This window comes from Coenobita brevimanus, chromosome 65 (genome assembly GCF_032717465.1).
Source record: "Coenobita brevimanus isolate Jiangsu-jjx chromosome 65, ASM3271746v2, whole genome shotgun sequence".
NCBI lineage: Eukaryota > Metazoa > Arthropoda > Malacostraca > Decapoda > Coenobitidae > Coenobita > Coenobita brevimanus.
The window spans coordinates 50,894,232-50,916,967 of record NC_137018.1 but is presented as its reverse complement, the minus strand read 5'-3'; the positions used below and the strand labels follow the sequence as shown (position 1 = coordinate 50,916,967).

General features: G+C 41.2%; 1 protein-coding gene across 1 annotated transcript; it reads left to right on the top strand.

The window, feature by feature from the left end:
• Window positions 1-819: 819 nt before the first annotated feature.
• mRpL37 (mitochondrial ribosomal protein L37) lies at window positions 820-22,247 on the top strand. Its single transcript, XM_080276323.1, has 8 exons — window positions 820-858; window positions 6,015-6,197; window positions 8,420-8,674; window positions 10,009-10,119; window positions 16,088-16,200; window positions 18,126-18,311; window positions 18,614-18,759; window positions 21,294-22,247. Exons 2-8 carry the CDS (start codon window positions 6,025-6,027, stop codon window positions 21,609-21,611), a joined length of 1,302 nt encoding a protein of 433 aa, XP_080132449.1. The 5' UTR covers window positions 820-858; window positions 6,015-6,024; the 3' UTR covers window positions 21,612-22,247.
• The last annotated feature ends 489 nt before the right edge of the window (window positions 22,248-22,736 follow it).

The following is a 22,736-nucleotide window of genomic DNA, read 5'->3' as shown; positions in this document are numbered from 1 at the left end:
AGTGCCCCTCCCTGTGAAACAATTAACTCTAAGCCCTTGGCCACCCCGTTTGGGATACATGGCGTCTGGCAATGAATGAATGAATGAACTTGGTAGGATTGGGTGATGTCCTGATATGGGCCTACAGCAAGGTGAATATCTCCGCTTGGTGGATGTTGGAAGTTGGGGGGGGGGGATGTGAGCACTTGCATTATTATGTTGACTAAGGTGGTGCATTGATGAAATTTGAATACTAGGCTGAATAGCGAGTGAAGAATGATAAATGAATGGGTGGTTTGACCATATGCGTGAAAACTTGTATTCTGGTTTCCGTGATGATAAATAAATCAGCTGGAGGGATGGAAATAATTTTGTATAAGTGCTGTGTGGTGTGGAATTGGGTTACTAGATTCATGTTACTGCCAGACAATTTTTACTCTAAAATGCAACTTTGCCTCGTTTCATCCCCAGCCTACCCATGTGCACAAGCTAGACTAATGGACTTTAACGACAACACAGTACAGTATATCCTACATTATTCAAGTTTCATTTTCAGGCCATGAATTCCACGTAAAGTTGTGTACATTCCTTGGTAATCCACATAGAAGCAGAAGAGTAAAGTGAGTGTGGGAACATGTTAATACACACATGAAAATGTAAGGAAAAAAGATGAAACCTTACGACTCCGGACTCATCTTTATTATCGGAGGAATGAATGTAATGTGACTGAACCGATTAGTCTTTATCGGATAAATTATTGTCATTTTTTTTTTTTCTAAGTTAATGCTACTACAATAGGCCCACATAGAAAACGACTCAACCCAAACACTCCGAATCCAAAAGGAGAGAAGAGAGGATTTGACAACTATAAGATCGTGGGTGAGATTACGATAAATACTGTACTGTTTTCTCTAATCGTTATGAAAGAGTAATCGGTGCATAAATATATCAGTAGTGCTGAAGAGATGCACGTTGTGAAATTAGCGCATTATATGTTTGCGTGCTTTGATCAGATAATCCGCCGGGCTGTGAAGTTTGGAATGACTTTAGGCTACATATTGCATAACGCAAGCAGCAGTGTAACCTTAGCTGTATATCACAGCCATGTAGTCCGCTGGAAGCGGCAGTTTGTAATGCAACTACTGTTTTCATCGATCAGTCCCAGCTTTCACCATTGTAACTGTAGGATTTATGGGAAATATTTACAAAACCATAATACTATCTATCTATCTATTGCCAGACGCCCTAATCCCGTATGGAGTGGCCACAAACCAATCGCCTCCACATCGCCCAGTCCCCTGCCATGTCACTGCCCTGCACCCAACTCACACCCCCCCTCTCTCATACAAAGTATGGGAGTCTATATACTTTGCTATCATATACCTCTCCACTCCATCCCTCCATCTCATCCTTGGCCTCCCCCTCCCTCTCCCCCCACCACCTTACTCACATACACACTCCTTGTAAGTCTCACCCTCCATCCTCTCCACATGGCTAAACCACCTCAGTGTGCTCCTCCTAATGCTTCCTATCACATCCACACCACAATGCTCCTTTATATCCATAACACATTACAAGAAATTAGTGTGAATCATTTCTTGGTGAATTTGCATTTTTGGTCCAAGTTATTCTTGGGTCAGGCTAATCTGAATGACGAATGATACTGAATAACAAATGACAATGTTAAATGTAAATAATAGCCACTCCTACTGCCATTCTTTATTCAGATTAGTTAGTCTCGATGTCTATATCTAATTGGATCTTGAGGAAACCGAACGGCATGTCACATGGAACGAAACTGATATTACCTGTCATTCCAGTGTAAACCCTGTCAACACCCCATTGCATCTTCAGGAAACCAAATGACATTAATATTACATGGAAAGACACTGACATTACCTGTCACTCTGTTGATACCCCATTTCATCTTTTGGAAACTTAATGACATTAATATCACATGGAATGACACCTCTGTTGACACCTCATTGCATCTTTTGGAAACCGAATGAGAATAATTTCACCTGGAATGATACTGCTATTACCTGTCACACCAGTGTATACCCTCACTCCACACCTCAGTCCATCTTCAGCAAAGTGAATGACAGTGGTATCACCTGTATTAACACTAATACTACCGTACTTGTCATTTCAGTGGAAATCCTCTCTCGGCACCTCATTCCACCTTTAGGAAAATGAATGACAGTGATATCAAATGGAATGAGACTGATATTACCTGTCAGTCCAGCGTATAATTTCTCTCTACACTTCATTCCATCTTCAGGAAACTGAATGACATTTAGAGCACATGGAATGATACTGACATTACCTGTCATTCCAGTGGATAGCTTATCTCTACATCTTTAGCAGACTGAATGACAGTGATATTATATGGAATGACAGGTATGGTACCGGTATTATCTATCATTCCAGTGTATCCTCTGCACCTCATTCCATCTTTGAGAAACAGAATGACATTAATTTCACATGGAATGACACTAATAGTAACTGTCATTGTAACATATTCTGTTTACACCTCATTCCCTCTTAGGAAACTGAATGACATTAAAATCACATGGAATGGCACTGATGTTACTGGTTGTTTCAGGTTGTATTCGTAGACCACTCTCTAGGTTTTATTCCACCTGTAGGAAACCTAATGACTCTAATACTACATACAAAGTTATTGATTCTACTTGATATTTACACCTAGCACTGCATACAGTGTTACTGATTCTGCCTGGTATTTCTAGTGTATAATCACTTGAAAGTGGTTCACTCTCAGAAAACAGAACTACGGTACAAGGGTTATTGGTACACCTCGATTTTATAGCCTTATGAGGCGTACCAGTAACTACATGTGAAGGTAACATGCATTGGTAGACCTACTGGCCATACTGGCAGGCCAGCTGGATGGCAGCATCAAAGTTTGCCATCTAGGAACTCCTGCCGAGCTGCATGTTTTGTAGCCACAGTACTCATGTCAGGTACATGTGGCTCTCTGGAAAAAAAAAAAAAAAAAATGCAAGCCATTACACGGGATAGTTATGTCTGCTTTTATGGTGAATTCTCCAGTGAACTTCAGTTCACTGACATTAATTCCTTGCTCAAGAATGACTTCATATTGTAAGCTAAATGAGTACCAAACTTTCTTTGAAATAATGTGTTTACTGAATTCTATCTAGACATTACAAAGAGGCAGTACGAAATATCCCCCAAAACCAAACAACATTAACAGAAAACACCTGTATAACAAAAGTTTATTTCCATTAAGTAACAGGTGACTTCTTTCTTTCCTTCATTCTTTCCTGGGTAACTCTAACATTGAGTGACAAGCCAAATGGTTTCCTTTACATCTGGAAACCATTTACTATGCTGGGTGGTAACCATAGAACCAAATTATGGCACCTAGCGGTTTAGTGGGTACCGGTAATTAAGGTGCTCCAATTGGATTGAGCTCGTGTGGTTTGTATCCAAGAGGTGGTTGGGATTTATTGCTCATGTAATGCCAATCAGGGATGAGTGAGGCTAGTCACTGTCATCTTAAATGTCAGGACCAACATCCCTAGCCCTGGGTTCCTATGCTCCTCATGGGGCAAAATAGAATAGGATGATGGATGGATGGAATACGCACCCATACATGGAACGGAATGATTTTTTGTGCAGTTACAATTGGGGAGCAACTTTTTCTCTCAAAGCCTTTTCTTTTGAAAATACTACAGTGATTCACTGTGAATAACCTGTCTTCACATAATTCAGTTAACACATACAACACTCAACTTCTGGAGATCCCCTACATAAACTTTTGAAGATTTCTCTATAATAACTTATCAGTGAGATACTTTTATATTTTTCAGTGTCTGAGGGTAATACCTGTAAAGTATACAATTATACATTTATCATTCAAATAATATATTTAAAGTGATGGCAGCATCAAAGTTTGCCATCCAGGAACTCCTCCTGAGTTCCATACTTTGAACTCATGTCAGGTACGTGTAGCTCTGTGACAAAGTTTAAAAAAAAAGTAAAGATGCAATAGGGTGTCGACAGAGGGTATACACTGGAATGACAGGTACAGTAATGTCAGTGTTATTCCATGTGATATAAATGTCATTCGGTTTCCAAAAGATGAAATGGGGTGTCGACAGAGGGTGTATACTGTACTTGAATGACAGGTAATATCAGTGTCATTCCATGTGATGTTAATGTCATTCAGTTTCCTAAACATGCAATGAGGTGTCATCAGAGGGTTTACACTGGAAGGACAGGTAATATCAGTGTCATTCTATGTGATCTTAATGTCATTTGGTTTCCTAAAGATGCAGTGAGGTGTCAGCAGAGGACTGATACTGGAATGACAGGTAAAATCAGTTTCATTCTATGGGATATTAATGTCATTCGGTTTCTGGGCCAGACTAATCTGAATGACGAATGACAGTAGGGAGCGGCTACTATTTACATGTACCGTTATCATTCGTCATTTGTGATTCAAATTAGCTAGACCCGATATTCTGATATTATTTCTAACCTAATCTAACCTTATCCAACCAAGTTAACCTAATTAAACTATCCTAACTGATGACTTAAATACCCTGACAGATACGGTAACGTAACATAACGTAACTAACCTAACAAGAGTAAGTGAAGGGTGTGAGTGTCTGAAACTGCAATAATACCCAATTCGTTGCACAGTTCTAAGTCACCTTTCTTCTTGAAATGTATCTTCCACAATGAAGGGAAAAAAGGGAAAGAGAGAGAGAGAGAGAGCAAGATGTTGTGGGGTCTTTAATGTGGTGTTAAGCTTTGTAAACATTAACCCCAATCTAGCTTTTTTTTTTTTCTATCTTTCTTAATGGTGTAAGTAAACAGAGATGAATTTTGAGCCATTTTAGGCATTAACCAACCCAAATGCCACTTAACCTAACCTAGATCTATGTCATTCAGTCCTAAACAAGCCAATTTCCAATCTTACTCAAAATCGTCAGTTGAATCCATCGTGACAGATGTCAGATTTGAAAACTTGCAACAGACTTACTTCCAGCCCTCTGTTTGGCTGAATCAGAACCATTGTGTACCAGCAAAAACAAAAGTACATCACCTTTGATGATAATGCACCACCAAGAAGCAAAAATGCATCATTTTCAGTGGACAAAACTTAAGCGGACCACCAACACAGGCACACATTAGGGACCCCACAATATCTCACATTTTTAATTTGTGGAAGAAACAGCACAGAAGAAAGTTGACATGGGACTGTGCAACAAATTGATTTGCATTATCATTTCTTAAGAATTTGGTGTTATGGTTTTGTATCCGGACTCATAACTGATTTCATCATATAGGGTATCCTAGTAATATATTAATGTAAAGTTTGTTATGCTAAGCCGATCATATTTAACCACATTAGCCACAAACAATATTTATGCAGTGTTATTGGTTGGTATCATATCCTGTTATGTCTACGTTAGATATGTGACTTTAACTTAGAGCAATGATCTAATCATCATCATCATCTTCATCATCATCATCATCTGGACGTCCTTTCCCACCCAAGGGCAGGGTGAGGAGTAGCAATGTCCAGACAGCCCAAATTTGCCCAATCCAGTGGGCCACGCTTCCATTCACCCATCATTCAAGCCCCCGGAATCCTGGCTCTGTCGGATACGCCAATAGGTAAATTAAAGAAAGAAACCCAGCAGAAGCTTAGAACAAAAGAATTTGCAGATGATGCTTAAGTAATGCACACCCAAACCACAGAATGATGAAGATATGCTCACATGATCAGTATGTATACTGTATGCAGTTTTATGCAGTACAGTATCTCTTGTAAACATCCATTGGAAGTGCTTGTATATGTACTGTAGTTCTTTTTTGACACTGCATGATTGAAGCCATCAAATACCTGTTAGGAACTGAACCTATAATGGAAAACCCTCACTCGAACTGGGACACTTTAACTACCAAACTACTAGGAGGCATCATCTGGTAAGAAAAAAAGTATTACCTGTACAACTCCATCCAACTTTCCTGAGTCGCAGAGCCAACGGGATGAGAGGGACAGCAGTGCTCCGTCGTCAGAACATAGGCCACATGTTCAAGGTTTTCTGGCTGTCCAAGGGCCGTCGCCGCATCCCAGAGACTGGGGCCGCACAACTCTTGGCTGCCCGGGGAATCCAGGTGGTTGACCCCAATGAGATAATCTCGCCGCCATACCCTAAGCCGTAAGTTGTTTCACAGTAGTTTTTAGGTTTTGGTTTTAACCTTGTCCCTACAACAATATCTGTTAAGTTTTTGTCATATTATCTCCATCCTTCCACTTCTGTTTTTCTTTCCTTCATGCTTTCCTCTTCCTTCTGTCAAGGTGTGATTCTACACTGAGTGACAAGCCAGATGGTTTCCTGTACACCAGGAAACCATTTACTACACTGGGTGGTAACCACAACCAGATTATGGCTCCTGGTGGTTTAGTGGGTCATTAAGGTGCTCCAGTCAGATTGAGCCTGGGCAGGTTTGTATCCAAGGGGTGGTTGGAGTATATTGCTCAGGTAACGCCACTCAGGGATGGATGAGGCTGGTCACTCTTATCTTCAATGTCAAGTTCAACTTGCCTAGCCCCGGGCTTCTATGCTCCTCGTGGAGCACCTTAGGATTAGATGAAGATGATGATTAAAGTAGAGGATTTTTAAATAGCCTTTACCTGCTCTTCTATTAAAGAGGGAGCTTGTCTGAGCAAGCCCCCTCTTAATAGGGAGTAGGAAGATGTTAAAATAGATATCATAATCATCATCATCATCCAGTCCTGTGTTGCCCCATGAGGAGTGCAGGAAGGCGGGGCCAGACAAGTTGGTCCTGACATTTAAGATGAGCGTGACCAGCCTCACACATCCCTGTGTAGCATTATGTAAGCAATGAACCTCAACCACCCCTTTGATATAAATCTACACAGGCTCAGTCCAGTTGAAGTGCCTTAATTATCCACTAAATCACCAGGTGCCATAATTCAGTTATATGGTTATAAATGGTTTCCTGGTGTACAGGAAACCATTTGACTTGTCACTCAGTGTAGAGTCACCCCTAGAGAAAGGAAGGGGAAAGAATGAAGGAAAGAAAAACAGAAGACAAAGGAAGGAAAGAAGGAAGGAAGAGATGAAACGGCAGTCACCCGAAAGCAGCACTACATCAAGTGAGTGGATGGTGAGTGACTCCACCTACGATTAGACATTGTATTTAATGGGTATTGAACATGAAAGGTGTGGAATAAGAGGAGTCAGTCACTCCTCACTTACTGTAATGTATAGCTTATGTGCCGGCAAAATGATACTTTATATGAAGCTATAAAGTGAAGTGAATATTTTTTTCCTCATAGTTTTAGCATTGTCACTGGAAAAAAGAAATATATATTTTGACTTGAGAACAACTGTGTAGTGTATCATGTATAGCTGTTAATGATAATACTGTATTTGTTAATTCATCATCCTTTAACATTGTTACTGAAGAGAAGTTGGAGTGTATTGATCTGTAGATTTGAAGAGAGAGTACATACATAGTTTCGCAATGTGGAGACAATATATGGTGCCGTATGTGGCTTGGTTAGTGAAGTAGAAGTTAGGAAGATAGGTGGTAGGCTAAGAGGATAGTATTATATTGTGAGTGAATATGTGAAAAGGGTGTGGAAGTTAAGGACACATATCAGTTGGTGAGTACATGTAGTAGAAGTGACGATGAAATACTGGATGAGCTAGTAGGTGTGGATAACTTGGGTTTTTATATCTTTTTAAATTTAACAGCCAACAGTATGACTTACTGATAGTGAAAGAAACATCTTCATGTGGATGCCATAGCCTGTAATGTCAAACTTAGACTTATCATGGCTTGCCCCCTTGGGAGGGGGGAAAAGAATACCTCCTTAGTATCCCTGCATGTTGTGTGAGGCGACTAAAATGGGCTTTTTTGTCGCCAGTCTTTCCATACTGTCATCTTCTGCTCTTCTGCCCTACCTTTCTGTATATTTCTGTGTTTCTTCGGCCATTTATTTTTCCACTACTCCTGCAGTACCATATAGCCATATTATGGCTTGGTGCTAATTCATCATTATTCCTTATTAACATGGTTTCAGAGGTGGGTGAATAGACCATGTATGACTTAGTTCACTGGGCTGTTTGTTCATAGCTTTGCCTAATTCCCTACTTTGCTTTTTTTGTATTAGGATCCTACGTCCCCCATTGTTATGGGGTGTGTTAGGTTAGACCAGGTAAGTTTAGTGTAGCTTAGGAAGGTTAGGGTAGGCTAAGTTGATTTTGGTTGGTTTGTGTTGAATTCGGCTTGAAGCACTTAGGTTTAATATGAGTTGGTTAGGGAAGCTGAGGTTATTACCTGTGTTAGGTGAGGGTTTAATTAGCTGCTGATGTGGTGACCCTGTGCCCTCCCACCTCAGTGCTCTCAGCACCAAGTTTGATCTGCCGCCACACATACCCAACTACCTCGGTGTTCCTCGGGATTGGACAGCTGATAAAACAAGGACTGAGGATGACACAGAGCATGCAGACCCCTGCCTCATCTTTACCAATCACTTCAGGCCGGTTATGGGCATTCCACAGACCCAGCTCCTCACCAATACAGTACTCCGCCACTCACTCCCCGCCACTGTCCTTGATATGGCCACACCAACCACACTGGAGGAGGATGAGAGGATGAAGCAGTGAGTTGAAAATTTATTTTCTGTAAGTTTGGATCCTGCATCTGATCATCATCATCCTGACCCTTTTTCACCTCTTCAGGATGGGGTGAGGAGCATACCTACCTCATACACATTAAGTTCTTGTTATATGTTACCATTGACCTTTTCGCAAATAAGTCCACAGTAAATTACAGAAAGATTGCCTATGAAAGTTTCATTGCTGCCTATGAAGTCACTTTACGATTTTGTGGAATTCACAGTACTAGTTGTATGAAAAAAGTTATTCTGTTTTAGAAATTGTTCCAGTGTTATAGCTCTTTCATCTTAACTTGATCCAGGTCTTTGTCATTTTGGAGCTTATTTCACATAGCTCATTGGCCGAAGAAGTTAATGCTTTGGCTCTGCATCCTTTCCATAGCACTGCCTTGTGACTACCGTCATATTCTTGTGATAATCTGTTGCTACAACTTAGCATTCAAGATAGACAATTGGCAGTTTTAGGCCATGTTAGAAGATATATAATGATTATAATCATCATTATCATTACCCTGGTTAATGTGATTCTACACTGAGTGACAAGCCAGATGGTGGGATGAGGAGATTCCCTTAAGGCGGCTTCTCTTTCAGTGAAAAGTCCCTGCTTCATTTCACCTGTCTTAGAAGCCAGTAGATAACAGTACAGGCATTCCTTATGATAAGCCAGGGATGTGTCTAAGACAAGATATCACAACCTTTTCCATACAGTTAGTGCTGTACTGTCAAAGAAACAACTGTCTTCCCTGTTCTGTCTGAAGGAAATTTACAATTGGCAAAGTACAGTAAAAAATTCTATCTCTGCTAGTTTGTGTTTCAGATGGTTTTATTTTTCCACTGTGTATTTGTCAAACTTTGGGAAGATACTGTACTTGTATCTGCCTATACATTGGGGGAACAAGGTAGCAATGATTCTCTAACAGGCATTTGTACTTTGTTTTACTGTGGACTGTATAGCAAACCAGAACACCAAAAAGCAGGTGACATATAGCAATGATTTCCTGTTGATTGATAGATGAATGAAAAGAGAGACATTTGATAGTGTAATTAGCTATGCATATAAAAGCCTGCATGCAGTACACTTATTGGCTTACTTCTTATAACATGGACTGAATTCCTATGGGGATTGTATTTAATTCATGCCTTTGTGATTAATTGTGGAAATTATGTATCAGTTATAACAATAGATGAATAGATCAAGGTATTGTAGATTGATATACTGTTTAAATACCGTGCTGTATCATGTATACCATGAATAAACCTTTACCATACCCTCATCTGCCTCACATAGCCTGAACCACCTTACAATCATCTACCATCAGAGCTATCATGAATGCCCACCTGCTGGATACAACACAGAGGAAGCTCCCAAAGATACAGAAGATTGGTCGTAATGAACGCCGGAAGTATGGCATCCCACTCAGCCGCAGCAAGTGGGTACAGCTGTTGAGGCTCTTGTTTGGTCATTATTATTATTCAGAGTATTTCTCATTCATGTTCTGTTAGTTTCTGTTTCAGCTGATTTTTTTTTTGCTTTTTTTTTTTTTCCCCCTCCAGTTTACAGTAGGACTTAGTGGTAGGTGGGGGTGCCTACCATCCACTCACTCAAAGTAGTGCTGCTCTTGCGTGATTGCCCTTTCCTCTCTTCCCTCCATCATTTCTTCTGTCCTCTTGTGTCTTTCCTTCATTCTTTCCTCTTCCGTATGCTTACAGGTGACTCTACATTCCCTCTTCTGTCTTTTTTTCTTTCATTATTTCCTCATCCTATTACTTATGGGTGACTCTACACTGAGTGACAAGCCAAATGGTTTTCTGTACACCAGGAAGCCATTTGCTACAATGAATGGGAACCGTATAATCAAATTATGGCACCCGGTGGTTTAGTGGGTAATTAACCTCTAAAGTCCTGATCACATCAGTTGATGTGATTTTAGTTTTATGCCAAAATGCCTAGTCACATCAACTGAGCGGGGCCTGCAAAAAAGTCTGGAGCACTTTCTCTGCACCGATTATGATGTACATGGCTTCAGGCCAATGAGAACTCACCCCTGAGGTGGCGTGAAGGGGGATCGGACCAACCTGGACGATGAGGGAGCATCCCCTCTCTGGCCCACCTCCATACAACTCTCTACCCCCATTCCCTCACTCCCTCCTTGTCCCCCATTATCCTCCCACCCCTCCACACACCTGCATCTCTCCTCCCACCACCACCTGTGTTCCTTCTTACCCACTCTTGCCCCTCCTTTCACCCTGCTAGCTTTGTGTCCCCCCTGAACCCCACTCTATCCCTCCCTCCTTGTCCCTTACTACCCTGCCACCTCCTGCAGACCCCCGAGAGGTATCACGCTGCCAAGATGTTACAGAACACACTGAAGTGCTTCTTTTCATGTGAAAAGTTGGTTATTTTTCTAACCCCTGTACCTACAGGCCTACTCCCCACAGCCTAGTAATCTCCCCACACCTACATACACCTGTTTTCATGGTTGCTGTGACAAAACACTTTGAAATGACCTAATTCAATAAGGAAAATATGTAGTTATCAAAATTTTCACGTTTTAGAGTGTTTTTGAGGGCTAACTATTATAAACTTTTTTAAAGCTTTGACGCGCAATTGTGCAGGCCTACGGGGGTGTGGATTGCGTTGTCAGGTGTGTAAATTCATCCTCTTTAGCCAGAACAGTCAATTTGTCCTTGGTGAAAGTCATTAAAACACCCCCAAATTGCAGTTGTGGAAGGTACCTGCCTGAATAATTGCGGTCTTTAGGGGTTAAGGCACTCCAGTCAGGCACTCCAGAGGATGAATTTACACACCTGACAACGCAATCCACACCCCCGTAGGCCTGCACAATTGCGCGTCAAAGCTTTAAAAAAGTTTATAATAGTTAGCCCTCGAAAACACTCTAAAACGTGAAAATTTTGATAACTACATATTTTCCTTATTGAATTAGGTCATTTCAAAGCCTGTGCATGATTATATCCAAGGGGTGGTTGGGGTTTATTGCTCACGTAATGTCACTCATGGATGAGTGAGGCTGGTCACTCTCATCTTAAATGTCAGGACCAGCTTGCTTAGCCCTGGGCTCATATGTTCCTCATGGGGCAACACTGGATTAGATGGTGATAATGATGATGATGACAGTAGGACTGCCTATAAATTTTGTCCTCTTTTTTTCTGTTATTCTGTACTTTGGAGACTTTAGTTTTGGGCAGTGTGTGATTGTTGTTGTTGTAGCCTCAGGCTCATCCAGGCATGAACCTTGTGGACAGCAGGATATAGTTTCCCTTTTGCTTCTCCTTTCAAGGGATAGGAAAAGAGTTTAGGAATGTTTTTATGACCAAGCAGTGGAGCCACCTGATTATATGGGTCCCACTACTGGATGGCAGTACTCCCGAGGTGGATGGCAAGCTGGTGATGGGGAAAGCTGGAGCTCCCATTTCACCAGCCCTCAGGACTTGATCCTGACCATCTCCCTTTGCTGAACATTTTCAGTGCATTCATTTACACAGAGAGTAGGCCAGTGTGCTCTCATAATACCTTTACCTTCAACTGTCTACACCACACTACATGTGCAGAACTTATCAGACCTTCTATTCACTCTCTTTAGCATTGGCCGCTGCAATGTTACTATCAAATGAGGTGGTACCTTGGATTGCCACCACTGGCAGGGTAGGGCTGGCGGCACAGGTTCCTCCTGGTTGCTATCAGGCAACTGTGCCGGCAGCGACTCTTGCAATTTCCAGTGATACTTGTCAGCGGAGAAGTGAAAGTGAGGCTTATTCTTCACCAACATACGCGGCCTTAGTACAAATTTAAACTCAGTTCATTTTTTCCTTCAACCTATATCCCCTCTGGCCCTTTTCCTCACAGAACCACAAATCTCACCCTCTACTGATATATCCCCATTTTGTTTTCCCGATTATCATCTCCTCACAAACTTCCGTAACAAGGGCGGCACCTGTTGTATCAAATCCCAATATGCAGTTGACACAATTATAAACTTCACATCATCCAGTTTTGATTACTGATTGTATAAACTAAACTGTCAAAATATTACCAAATATATCTGTGTAGTCTGTTGCTCCCCTAATGCTGCTTCGGAACCCAGTTTATTTGATTCCATATCCACGCAGTTGAGTAACCTTAACCTTGCCCTTAGTACCGAAATTACCATTTTGGGTGATTTTAACATACATAATGTTGAATGGTTATTGCATTCTGCCATGACTGGTGACGCCGGTCTAGAGTGCGAGCAGTTTGCAGAATCGTTTAATCTCACCCAGCTGGTAAAGCAACCAACCAGAATACCTGATAATCCTGACCATAATGCCCATCTCTTGGATTTATTCTTGACAAATATCCAGATCAATACAGGATAAAGGTACTGTCACCACTTGGATCCTCTGACCACAATCTCATCAAAGCCTAATTAGTTAACCCCCCCACACCTTCCCGTTCTGAACCTGACAGGGTGACCCGATGGCACTTTGATAGGGCAAACTGGGATGGATTTAAAAATTATTTTGCTGACATTCCATGGCAGTCTTTCTTCTCTAGTGATCCCAATTCTACCCAGTCCCACATTTGCGACTTAATACTAGCTGGTATGGATTTATTCATACCAAGTCAGTAGTTCACTAAAAGATCGAACTCTCCAAAATGGTTTGACGGCAACTGTGCCAGAGCAACAGCCCAAAAGTCATTAGCATATAACTCTTAAAATAAAAAACATCTATCTGAATCACTTTCTCAATTTAAAATTACTAGAAATCATGCAAAAGCTGTAATAAATCTAGCTAAATCAAACTTTCTTCAAAAGCAAGCATCAAAACTACTTAACAACCCTAATGACAATAGACTATTGTGGTCAACTCTTAATTCTTTCAATAATAACTTTAACAAATCATCATCCATTCCCCCATTGAAATCTTCAGATGGCAACATTACAAATGACCCACATGCAAAAGCAGATATTTTTGCCAGTACATTTGCCAGAAATTCTACCATAGACGATGCCAGCCGGAACGTCCCAGTACTAGAACCTGACTCTCCCGAAATTGTTCCACTTAAAACGCAGACAAGATGCGTAAAATCCATCCTAGACAATTTACCCACCAACAAAGCTCCAGGCCCAGATGGAATTCCGCCAATTGTTTTGAAAAAGTGTTCCCCTGAACTTGCCTCTGTTCTCTGAAGAAAGGAAGTTCCTCTGACCCCTCTGCTTACAGACCAATAGCAGTCACTTCTTCTCTTGGTAAGGTATTTGAAACTTTAATTAATAAGCACATTGTTAAACATCTTGAATCCAACAACATAATTAGTGATAGACACTATGGTTTTTGCCATGAAAGATCCACCATTGACATACTGAATCTCCTAACTCATACCATCCATCAATCAATTGACCTACATGGGGAAGCTCAGGCAGTAGCCCTTGATATTTCTAAAGCTTTTGATAGGGTATGGCACCATTCCCTGCCGTCCAAACTCCCTTGCTATGGACTAACGTCTTTTGTTCCCTTGATCTTCTCATATCTCAGTGACAGGAAAATAAAAGTAAAAGTATATGATGTATATTCCAATTTCCACTCAATTAACGCCGGCATGCCCCAGGGATCGGTTCTGGCCCCAACCCTGTTCCTGGTTCATATTAATGATCACTTATCTGTCACCCACAGTCCTATCCACTCATATGCAGGTGACTCAACACTACATAGTTCATTTACACTCAAACACACATTTACAAACTCTAATATCTCAACCTTTCAACTCAGTACAGTCATCTCCATAAATCAAGACTTATCTGTGTTCAGTGAATGGGGACAAAACAACCTTGTCTCATTTAATGCTTGTAAAACTAAATATATACAATTTATTAATAGACAGATATTGCCAGGTTCGTATATTACCTTCAGTACTACTAATATTCCCATCTCTAAAAGTATTGAAATTCTTGGCGTCTCACTTAACAATGCCTTCAGCTGGACTTCTTATGTTAGATCACTTGCTAAAACCACCTCAGAGAAACTTGGATTAATGTACAGAGTCCGTAACTTCTTCACTGACGAGCAGTTAGCTATAATTTATGAGAGTCGTGTACGCTCTCAGCTTGAATATTGCTCACCCTTGTGGAATGGATGTGGAGAGGTTGCATTAAAATAATTAGACAAAATTCAGAACAAGGCTGTTAGAATTATTAACAACCCGTCCATTACAAATAAACTACCTCCCCTACAAGTAAGAAGGAATGTTGCCTCCATTCCATTATTTTACAGATATTTTTATGGCAAATGCTCGGATGAAGTTGCGTCCACGGTGCCACCTCTCCATGCCTTCCCTTGTGCTACACGGGCATCTGGTAGCGCTCATGACTGGACTGTCACTCAGCCATATTGCAGAACTTCTGCCCATCAGAATTCTTTCATTCCCCGTACTGCATCTCTTTGGAACTCGCTTCCCCAGAGTTGCTTCCTTCCAAACTTCAACCTACAGCTGTGCAAGTCTAACTGTTACAGATATTTTATGATCAGAGGACACCAGTAATCTGGTGTAAGGATTATTTTTTTTTGTTCATATGTTTTTCTTTCCTCTGTTCTGTTATTTAAAAAAAAAAAAAAATCTGCAGCCCACAGTTCTCATGGCTGAATGTTTCTTTTGTGTATAGTATTTGTATTTTCATAGTTAACTCAATGAGAGGCTGCCTTTGGTGGCCTCCACTCGATGTTGTCACTTCCTATCTTCAGAAGTGAGTCATAACTTGGGAACTGGTGACCCAGTTGGACTGGAAATTGTTTTATTCTTCAAGTTAGAATGTTTTAATGATACCTTGATCTAACAAAAATTTGTGCTACTTCCGCCATTTTTGCTGTGTTACGGTAACAAACAAACATGCATTCAGAAATCGGATCATTATAATATAGATCACATGTTCTTGATAATCAAGTACTGTACTGATTTTTGACACATAAACACTAACATGACTGTATTACACCCAGCTTCAACATTAATCTCTCATATACATGTTTTTATACAGCAGCTGGTCCATGTCAGTGGTTTCATAATTTTACATTGTTTATTTGTGTGTAAGAATGCGATATTTCTTCTTGGAATGTTTCAACACTTGCTTATCCTGTTGTTCATCATAGACAGTATTTAGTAATTTTCAGTATATGCAGTATCTGTAATATTCTGGACACATGCAGTTTATTTCGTTGGTTGTATAGTTTAAGCTGCACATACACACTAGCTATATCATTTGTATATTTTTTGCTATGACTCAGAATTGTTATCAGATGAAATGATTAATTCTTTTGATAAAATATGATGTGAGAGGTGTTTACTTATCTTAATGCTGTGACAAGAGAGTTTGTAGTGTATAGAGTGTGATTTGTTTCCCCTGACAGCAAGACCTTGACATACCAGTTGCTGCTGCTACTTGACCAGTTGTGTGGTGGGAGTACCATTGACCGTACATTGGTGGAGGACACCATCACTCGTGTCGTTCTAACACATCCAGGTCAGTAGGAATGGACAGGGCAGGCAGGGACAGATAAAACAAGGCAGAGCAGGACAGTACAAACAGTGTTATAAGTAATGCATGTATTCTTAAGAGTACTTTTTTTTTTTTTTTTTTTTTTTTTTAAGTACTCTTAAGAGTAAAGTGATGGTCTTTGAGAGAGGTGAAGTTAGTGAATGTACAGCGAGGTTGGATGGTGAGGAATTGGAAAATGTGAGTACGTTTAAGTATTTGGGTAGTGTGATGAGTAAGGATGGAGGTTTGGAGGGTGAAGTGCTTGAAAGGGTACAGCAGGGAAGAAAGGTTGCTGGTTCTTTGAAAGCAGTGATAAGAAACAGGGAAGTGAGCATGGAAGTGAAAAAGTTACTACATGACAGTATTGTGATACCAACTCTAACGTACGGAAGTGAAGCTTGGACATTGTTGGAAGGACACAAGTCAAGAGTGAGAGCAGTGGAAATGAGTTATTTAAGAGGAGCCTGTGGAGTCACGTGGAGAGATAGGCTGACGAATGAGGATATAAAGGAGCGTTGTGGTGTGGATGTGGATGTGATAGGAAGCGTTATGAGGAACACACTGAGGTGGTTTGGCCATGTGGAGAGGATGGAGGGTGAAAGACTGACGAAGAGAGTGTATGTGAGTGAGGTGGAGGGGGGAAGAGGGAGGGGGAGGCCGAGGATGAGATGGAGGGATGGGGTGGAGAGGTATATGAGAGAGGGGGGTGTGAGTTGGGAGCAGGGCAGTGAAATGGCGGGGGACAGGGCGACTTGGAGGCGATTTGTTTGTGGCCACCCCAAACGGGATTGAGGCGTCTGGCAATAGATATATACAGTATATATATATATATATATATATATATATATATATATATATACACATATATATAATTTGTGGTAGGTGGGGGCACTCACCATCAACCCACTTGATGTAGTGCTGCTCTCAGGTTTCTGCCCTTTCCTCTCCTCCATCTTTCTTTCCTTCCATCCTCCTCTGTCTTTCTTTCCTTCATTCTTTCTTCATCCTTCTGCCTACGGGTGACTTTACACTCCCTCTTCCGTCTTTCTTTCCTTCATTTTTTCCTCTTCCTTCTGCCTGTGGGTGACTCTACACTGAGTGACAAGCCAAATGGTTTCCTGTACACCAGGAAACCATTTATTATGCTTGGTGGTAACCATATAACCAGATTTTGGTGCCTGGTGGTTTAGTGAGTAATTATTGCACTCCAAGCTGATTGAGCCAGTGAAGGTTTATGTCCAGGGGGTGGTTGGGGTTTATTGCTCATGTAATGTCGCTCAGGGATGAGTGAGGCTGGTCACTCTCATCTTAAATATCAGGACCAACTTGCCTAGCCCTGGGCTCCTATGCTCCTCATGGGGCAACTTAGGATTGGATGATGGATGGATCGATATATATATATATATATATATATATATATATATATATATATATATATATATTTGTGGTATGTGGTGGTGACCATCATCCACTCACTTGATGTAGTGCTATCTACTCCTTCCTTAGCCTTTATCATTCTTTTTCTGTGCCTGCCCTCCTCTCTTCCTATTTCTCCCATCTTTCCTGTCACTTCTTATTGCTTTTCTTTCCTTTACAGGTGGCTTTACATTGAGTGACAAGCCAAATGGTTTCCTGTAAGCCAAGAAACCATTTACAGCGCTGGGTGGTAACCATATAACCAAACCATACATGCTCCCTACGTGTCAACAAGTGGGTTGGTGGAGGGTTAGTGTCCCTCCCCGTAAAACAAATAACTCAAAGTCAAATGGCCACCCCTTACGGGATTGTGGCGTCTGGCAATGGATGGATATATATATACATACACCATGTCCCCCTCATAATTTTCCCTTTGTTCTTTGTCTGCAATGCTGCCATCGTCATCATCATCATCACCATATTCCCACCCACAGAAGGCCTGGTACAGTTCCAGCACCGAGCTGCATTTATTATTTCCTCACCATCCCCACTGCCAAGAATGGCTGCGCTGGAGGAAGTGGCAGGCACAGCACAAGAGGACATGCCAGACCTCTACCCTGTCTCACCATTAGTCAGTGTACTCCCTCCAAGACTCAGATATAATGCTCAGGAGCAATATGGTTTGTCTTTTTTTTTTTTTTTTTTTTTTTAAAGGTTTGTATATATGCTCTAGCACCAGTCTGTATGTTAAGTGCTTTATGTTTTTTTAATCAATAAATAAATTTTTTTATTGTAATTTTCTGCACTCTCTTCAATAATTCAAATCTAAACTTTTCCTGAACATGTGACAAAAACAGATGTCCTGTTGTCATTAATCGTTTATAAGACAAATTTGCATTAATTTATTTTAGGTAATGTCAGACGAATTCTTTCATCTGAGGGAGACATAATGGTAATACTGTATGTTTCTTCTTGGGTGCAGGGGTACCGGTGAAACAGCTGTATCCACACACTATCGTCATCCACAATAACTCCTCGTGGGACAAAATAGTGGAAGAACAGTTCATGGGCATGTCATTGCTCTTTGCCTTCAGTCATGCAGCAGCTTATGCCAAGTTCATGGGCAAGGTGGGTAGCACACATGCACTTGCACACCTGTGAGAGTGACATGTACTCTACTTAGTTTATTTTTTATTTATCCATCCATCCATCATCCAATCCTACGTTGCCCCATGAGGAGCATAGGAGCCCGGGGCTAGACAGTTGGTCCTGACATTTAAGATGAGAGTGACCAGCCTCACTCATCCCTGAGTGGTATTACGTGAGCAATAAACCCCAACCATCCCTTGGATATAAACCTTCACCAGCTCAATCCGATTGGAGCACAATAATTACCCACTAAACCACCACGTGCCAAAATTTGGTTATGTGGTTACCACCCAGCATAGTAAATAATTTCCTGGTGTACAGGAAACCCTTTGGCTTGTCACTCAGTGTAGAGTCACCCATAGGCAGAAGGAAAAGGAAAGAATGAAGGAACGAAAGAGAAGAGGAAGTGTAAAGTCACCCGTAGGCAGAAGGATGAGGAAAGAATGAAGGAAAGAAAGATAAAAGAAGATGGAAGGAAAGAAGGATGGAGGAGAGGACAGGGCAGACACCCGAGAGCAGCACTACATTGAGTAAGTGGATTTATTTATTTATTTTCTGTCTCATCATCATCATCATCATCATCATCATCATCATCATCATCATCATCATGGAGGAGTGAGAACTTTCTAAATTATCCTGTAGTCTTTCAGATTATTATTAAGTACTTTATTTGACATCATCAGTTAATTAAAGTACTGTATATATACTATATTCTTGCAGTGCTTACAGTTAAAAGTAGGACAGTATTGACCATAATATATACTGTACACAGGTAAACCCCGATTTACAATACCTTTATGTGATACCCAGGATTAGTGATGGGGGTAGAAATACCACCCCACCCTGCCCAGCAATGGCCAAGCCTCGGTTTAACGATGGGGTTTGAGGGCTTTAAGGAGGATGAGTGAGTGCAAGGGAGCACCACATGTCCCCTAGCCTGGGGGGGAGGGGATAGCAAGGATGACCACCAGGACTGGATATGGACTTACAAGAAGTAAATGATGAGAGGCATTTGGTATTTCATACCTATTGTTTATGATTTTCAGATTTGTTTTGTTGGTTTTAGTGAGTTATTTACAGGTCTTAAGCTCAGGGTAACTTCTGTTACAGCTGTTAAGCCATTTAGATTAGCTGTAAACTTTTTTTTTTGGACTCATTTGGGTAGGTTTCAGACTTGGTTTGGGAAAACCCAAGGTTCAGAAACGCATCCCTATACAGTACTTTGCATGTTAAATCGTCCCTAATTTACGAAACCTCGCCTAGCGATGGGTTTATACTTAATCCATCCATCCATCATCCATTCCTATGTTGCCTCAAGAGGAGTTTAGGAAAACGGGGCTAGGCAAGTTAGTCCTGACATTTAAGATGAGAGTGACCAGCCTGAGTGGCATTACATGAGCACTAAACCCCAATCACCTCTTGGATATAAACCTACACAGGTTCAGTCTGATTGGAGCACCTTAATTACCCACTAAACTACCAGGTGCCTTAATTTGGTTATTTGGTTACCGCCCAGTGTAGTAAATGGTTTCCTGGGATACAGAAAACTATTTGGCTTGTCACTCAGTGTAGATTCACCCATAGGCAGAAGGAAGAGGGAAGAATGAAAGAAAGACAGAAGAGGGAGTGTAAAGTCACCCATAGTCAGAAGGAAGAGGAATGAATGAAGGAAAGAAAGACAGAAGAAGATGGAAGGAGGAGAGGAAAGGGCTGACACCCGAGAGCAGCTCTACATCGAGTGAGTGGACGGTCAGTGCCCCCACCTACCACCAGTATATAGATAGATAGACAGATATAGATGTAGATATAAATATTTCTCACACCAGAGACACTACAAAGCACTGAACACCTGAAAGACCCAGTAGTCCTCAGGTCTCTGTCACACAATTTTTAGAACTTACAATTAAGAAAAGTATATTCTATTTGCCCTCATGAGTTAAAGCAGACTTGGTCATTTGCATTGTCTCGTTTTTGAAGGAAGGCTCCAACATTCTTGCCTGCGTCAGCCTTGGTCACCTAAAGACGGCTCTCCATGCTGCTCGATCTCTGACAGCCTCCCTGTTCAGTCCCTTAACTCTGAGGTAACAATGACCTCATCTCAGGTCTTTTTTGGTCTACCCCTAGCAATCCCACCCCTAATATTAAAGCTTCTCACTTTCTGCACCCAATTATCATCCCCCATCCTCCTCACATGCCCAAACCTCCTCAATATACCTTTCTTTATCACAACACCAATACACTCCAGTCCCATCCTACCTCTCACCTCTTCCATCGAAAACCTAGCCCCCCCAGGCCTTGCACACAGGGACGCATTGCACATCCAAATAATCATTGTCATTTCTGTACATTTCAGCCTGCGAATATCCTCTTCCTTTACTGCCCAGGCCTCACTACCATACAGCAGTACACTCTTAACACATGCTGCATACAAAGCTCCCTTAGGACATAGGGAGAGCCCTCTCAATGTCAGGTCATATGTTTTGCAATTTTTTTTTTTTTCCCCAACACTTCAGAGTGACAAGGATCTCCTGAATGACCCGGTAGTCCTTCAAATCATCCATTGCAACCGTCAGCAGTACCACTTGGGTGTCTTTCAGCTCAACACCCTTAGCCTCACCAACACAGATGTACGCAACCTCTTCTGGATGGAACCACAGTGGCGATACCTCTTTTCCTCGTGCAGCTTCCAGGCCGCCGCTCCCACATTGGAGGGATACAACTCGGAGATCATTAGTCTTCTCAAGGGGCTTCACATGCAGGGAATGACAAGGGAAGAGGAGAGGCTGCAGGTAGTTGAGGAAGAGAAACAAGATATGGGAAGAGGGATATAACCCAGAAGGAAGAGGAAATAGTCCTGGAAAAGGGAGGTAAGGGTAAAAGCGTTTAATTCAAAAACATTTTCTCCTTTTTGTGTTTCATGCAAGGAAGATAGAACCAAAGGCTAGAAGCCCACAAATTGTTCCCTCCAAGAAAAAGAAAAAGAAGATAACAGAGAACCAAATTCAAGATCTGTTCATTTCAAGATGTAATGAAAAACGAGGAGATGGTGGAACTGGCTGAGGAAAAATTGAATGAGGAGGAAAATTGACATAATGGTGGAGGGCTATAACATAGAAGGAAGAGTAATTTATTGTGGAAAATGGAGATAAGGGAAGAGTGATATAACTCAAGAATTTTTAATATCAAGGGGTTTCACATGTATGGAATGATGTAGAATGAGGAGAGGGTAAGGGTTGTTGAGTTAAAAAATAAAGGGTTGATGAGCAGAAGTGAGCCCAGGAAGAGGGAGGTTAGGAAGGAGTACAATTCAGAAGACTTCAATCATCTCAGTGTTACATACAGGCAATGACTAAGTATGATTCTAGGAAATGGTTTATAGAAAAAGATGTAGAACACCCTAAGGAATGGACAAGGCCAGAGAAGGGACAGATGAGAGACGCAGCAAGTAAGTAGTAGTACAGTTGTAAGAAAAGTGTACAGATTGTTATTAAAATTGTGTTTTTTATATTCTACTTTCAGTTTATCCATTGACTTCAATGTAGCATTAGTTCTGTACATGTTGAATGCCAGCAGGTGTGACCTGTATAACATTCTTGAATGTGGCTTTTGAATAAGTTACTGAAAAAATGCAGTAGCTGATCTCAAAACTAGTTACTGTAATTATAGACAGGTATTGGGCTTAGAAATATTTGTACATCCTTTCTTTCAGAGTACTTAGGATCTGGAACTGAAAGCCTGTAAGCATGTATTAATTAGTCGTGAAAGGTTGGTTTCCACTGTCACATTTTTTTTCACATCCAGTGCAGTAGTTAATCTATCTCTATCTATTGCCAGATGCCTCAATCTTGTTTGGGGTGGCCACAAACAAATCGCCTCCACGTCGTCCTGTCCCCCGCCATTTCACTACCCTGCTCCCAACTCACACCCCCCTCTCTCACATACCTCTCCACCCCATC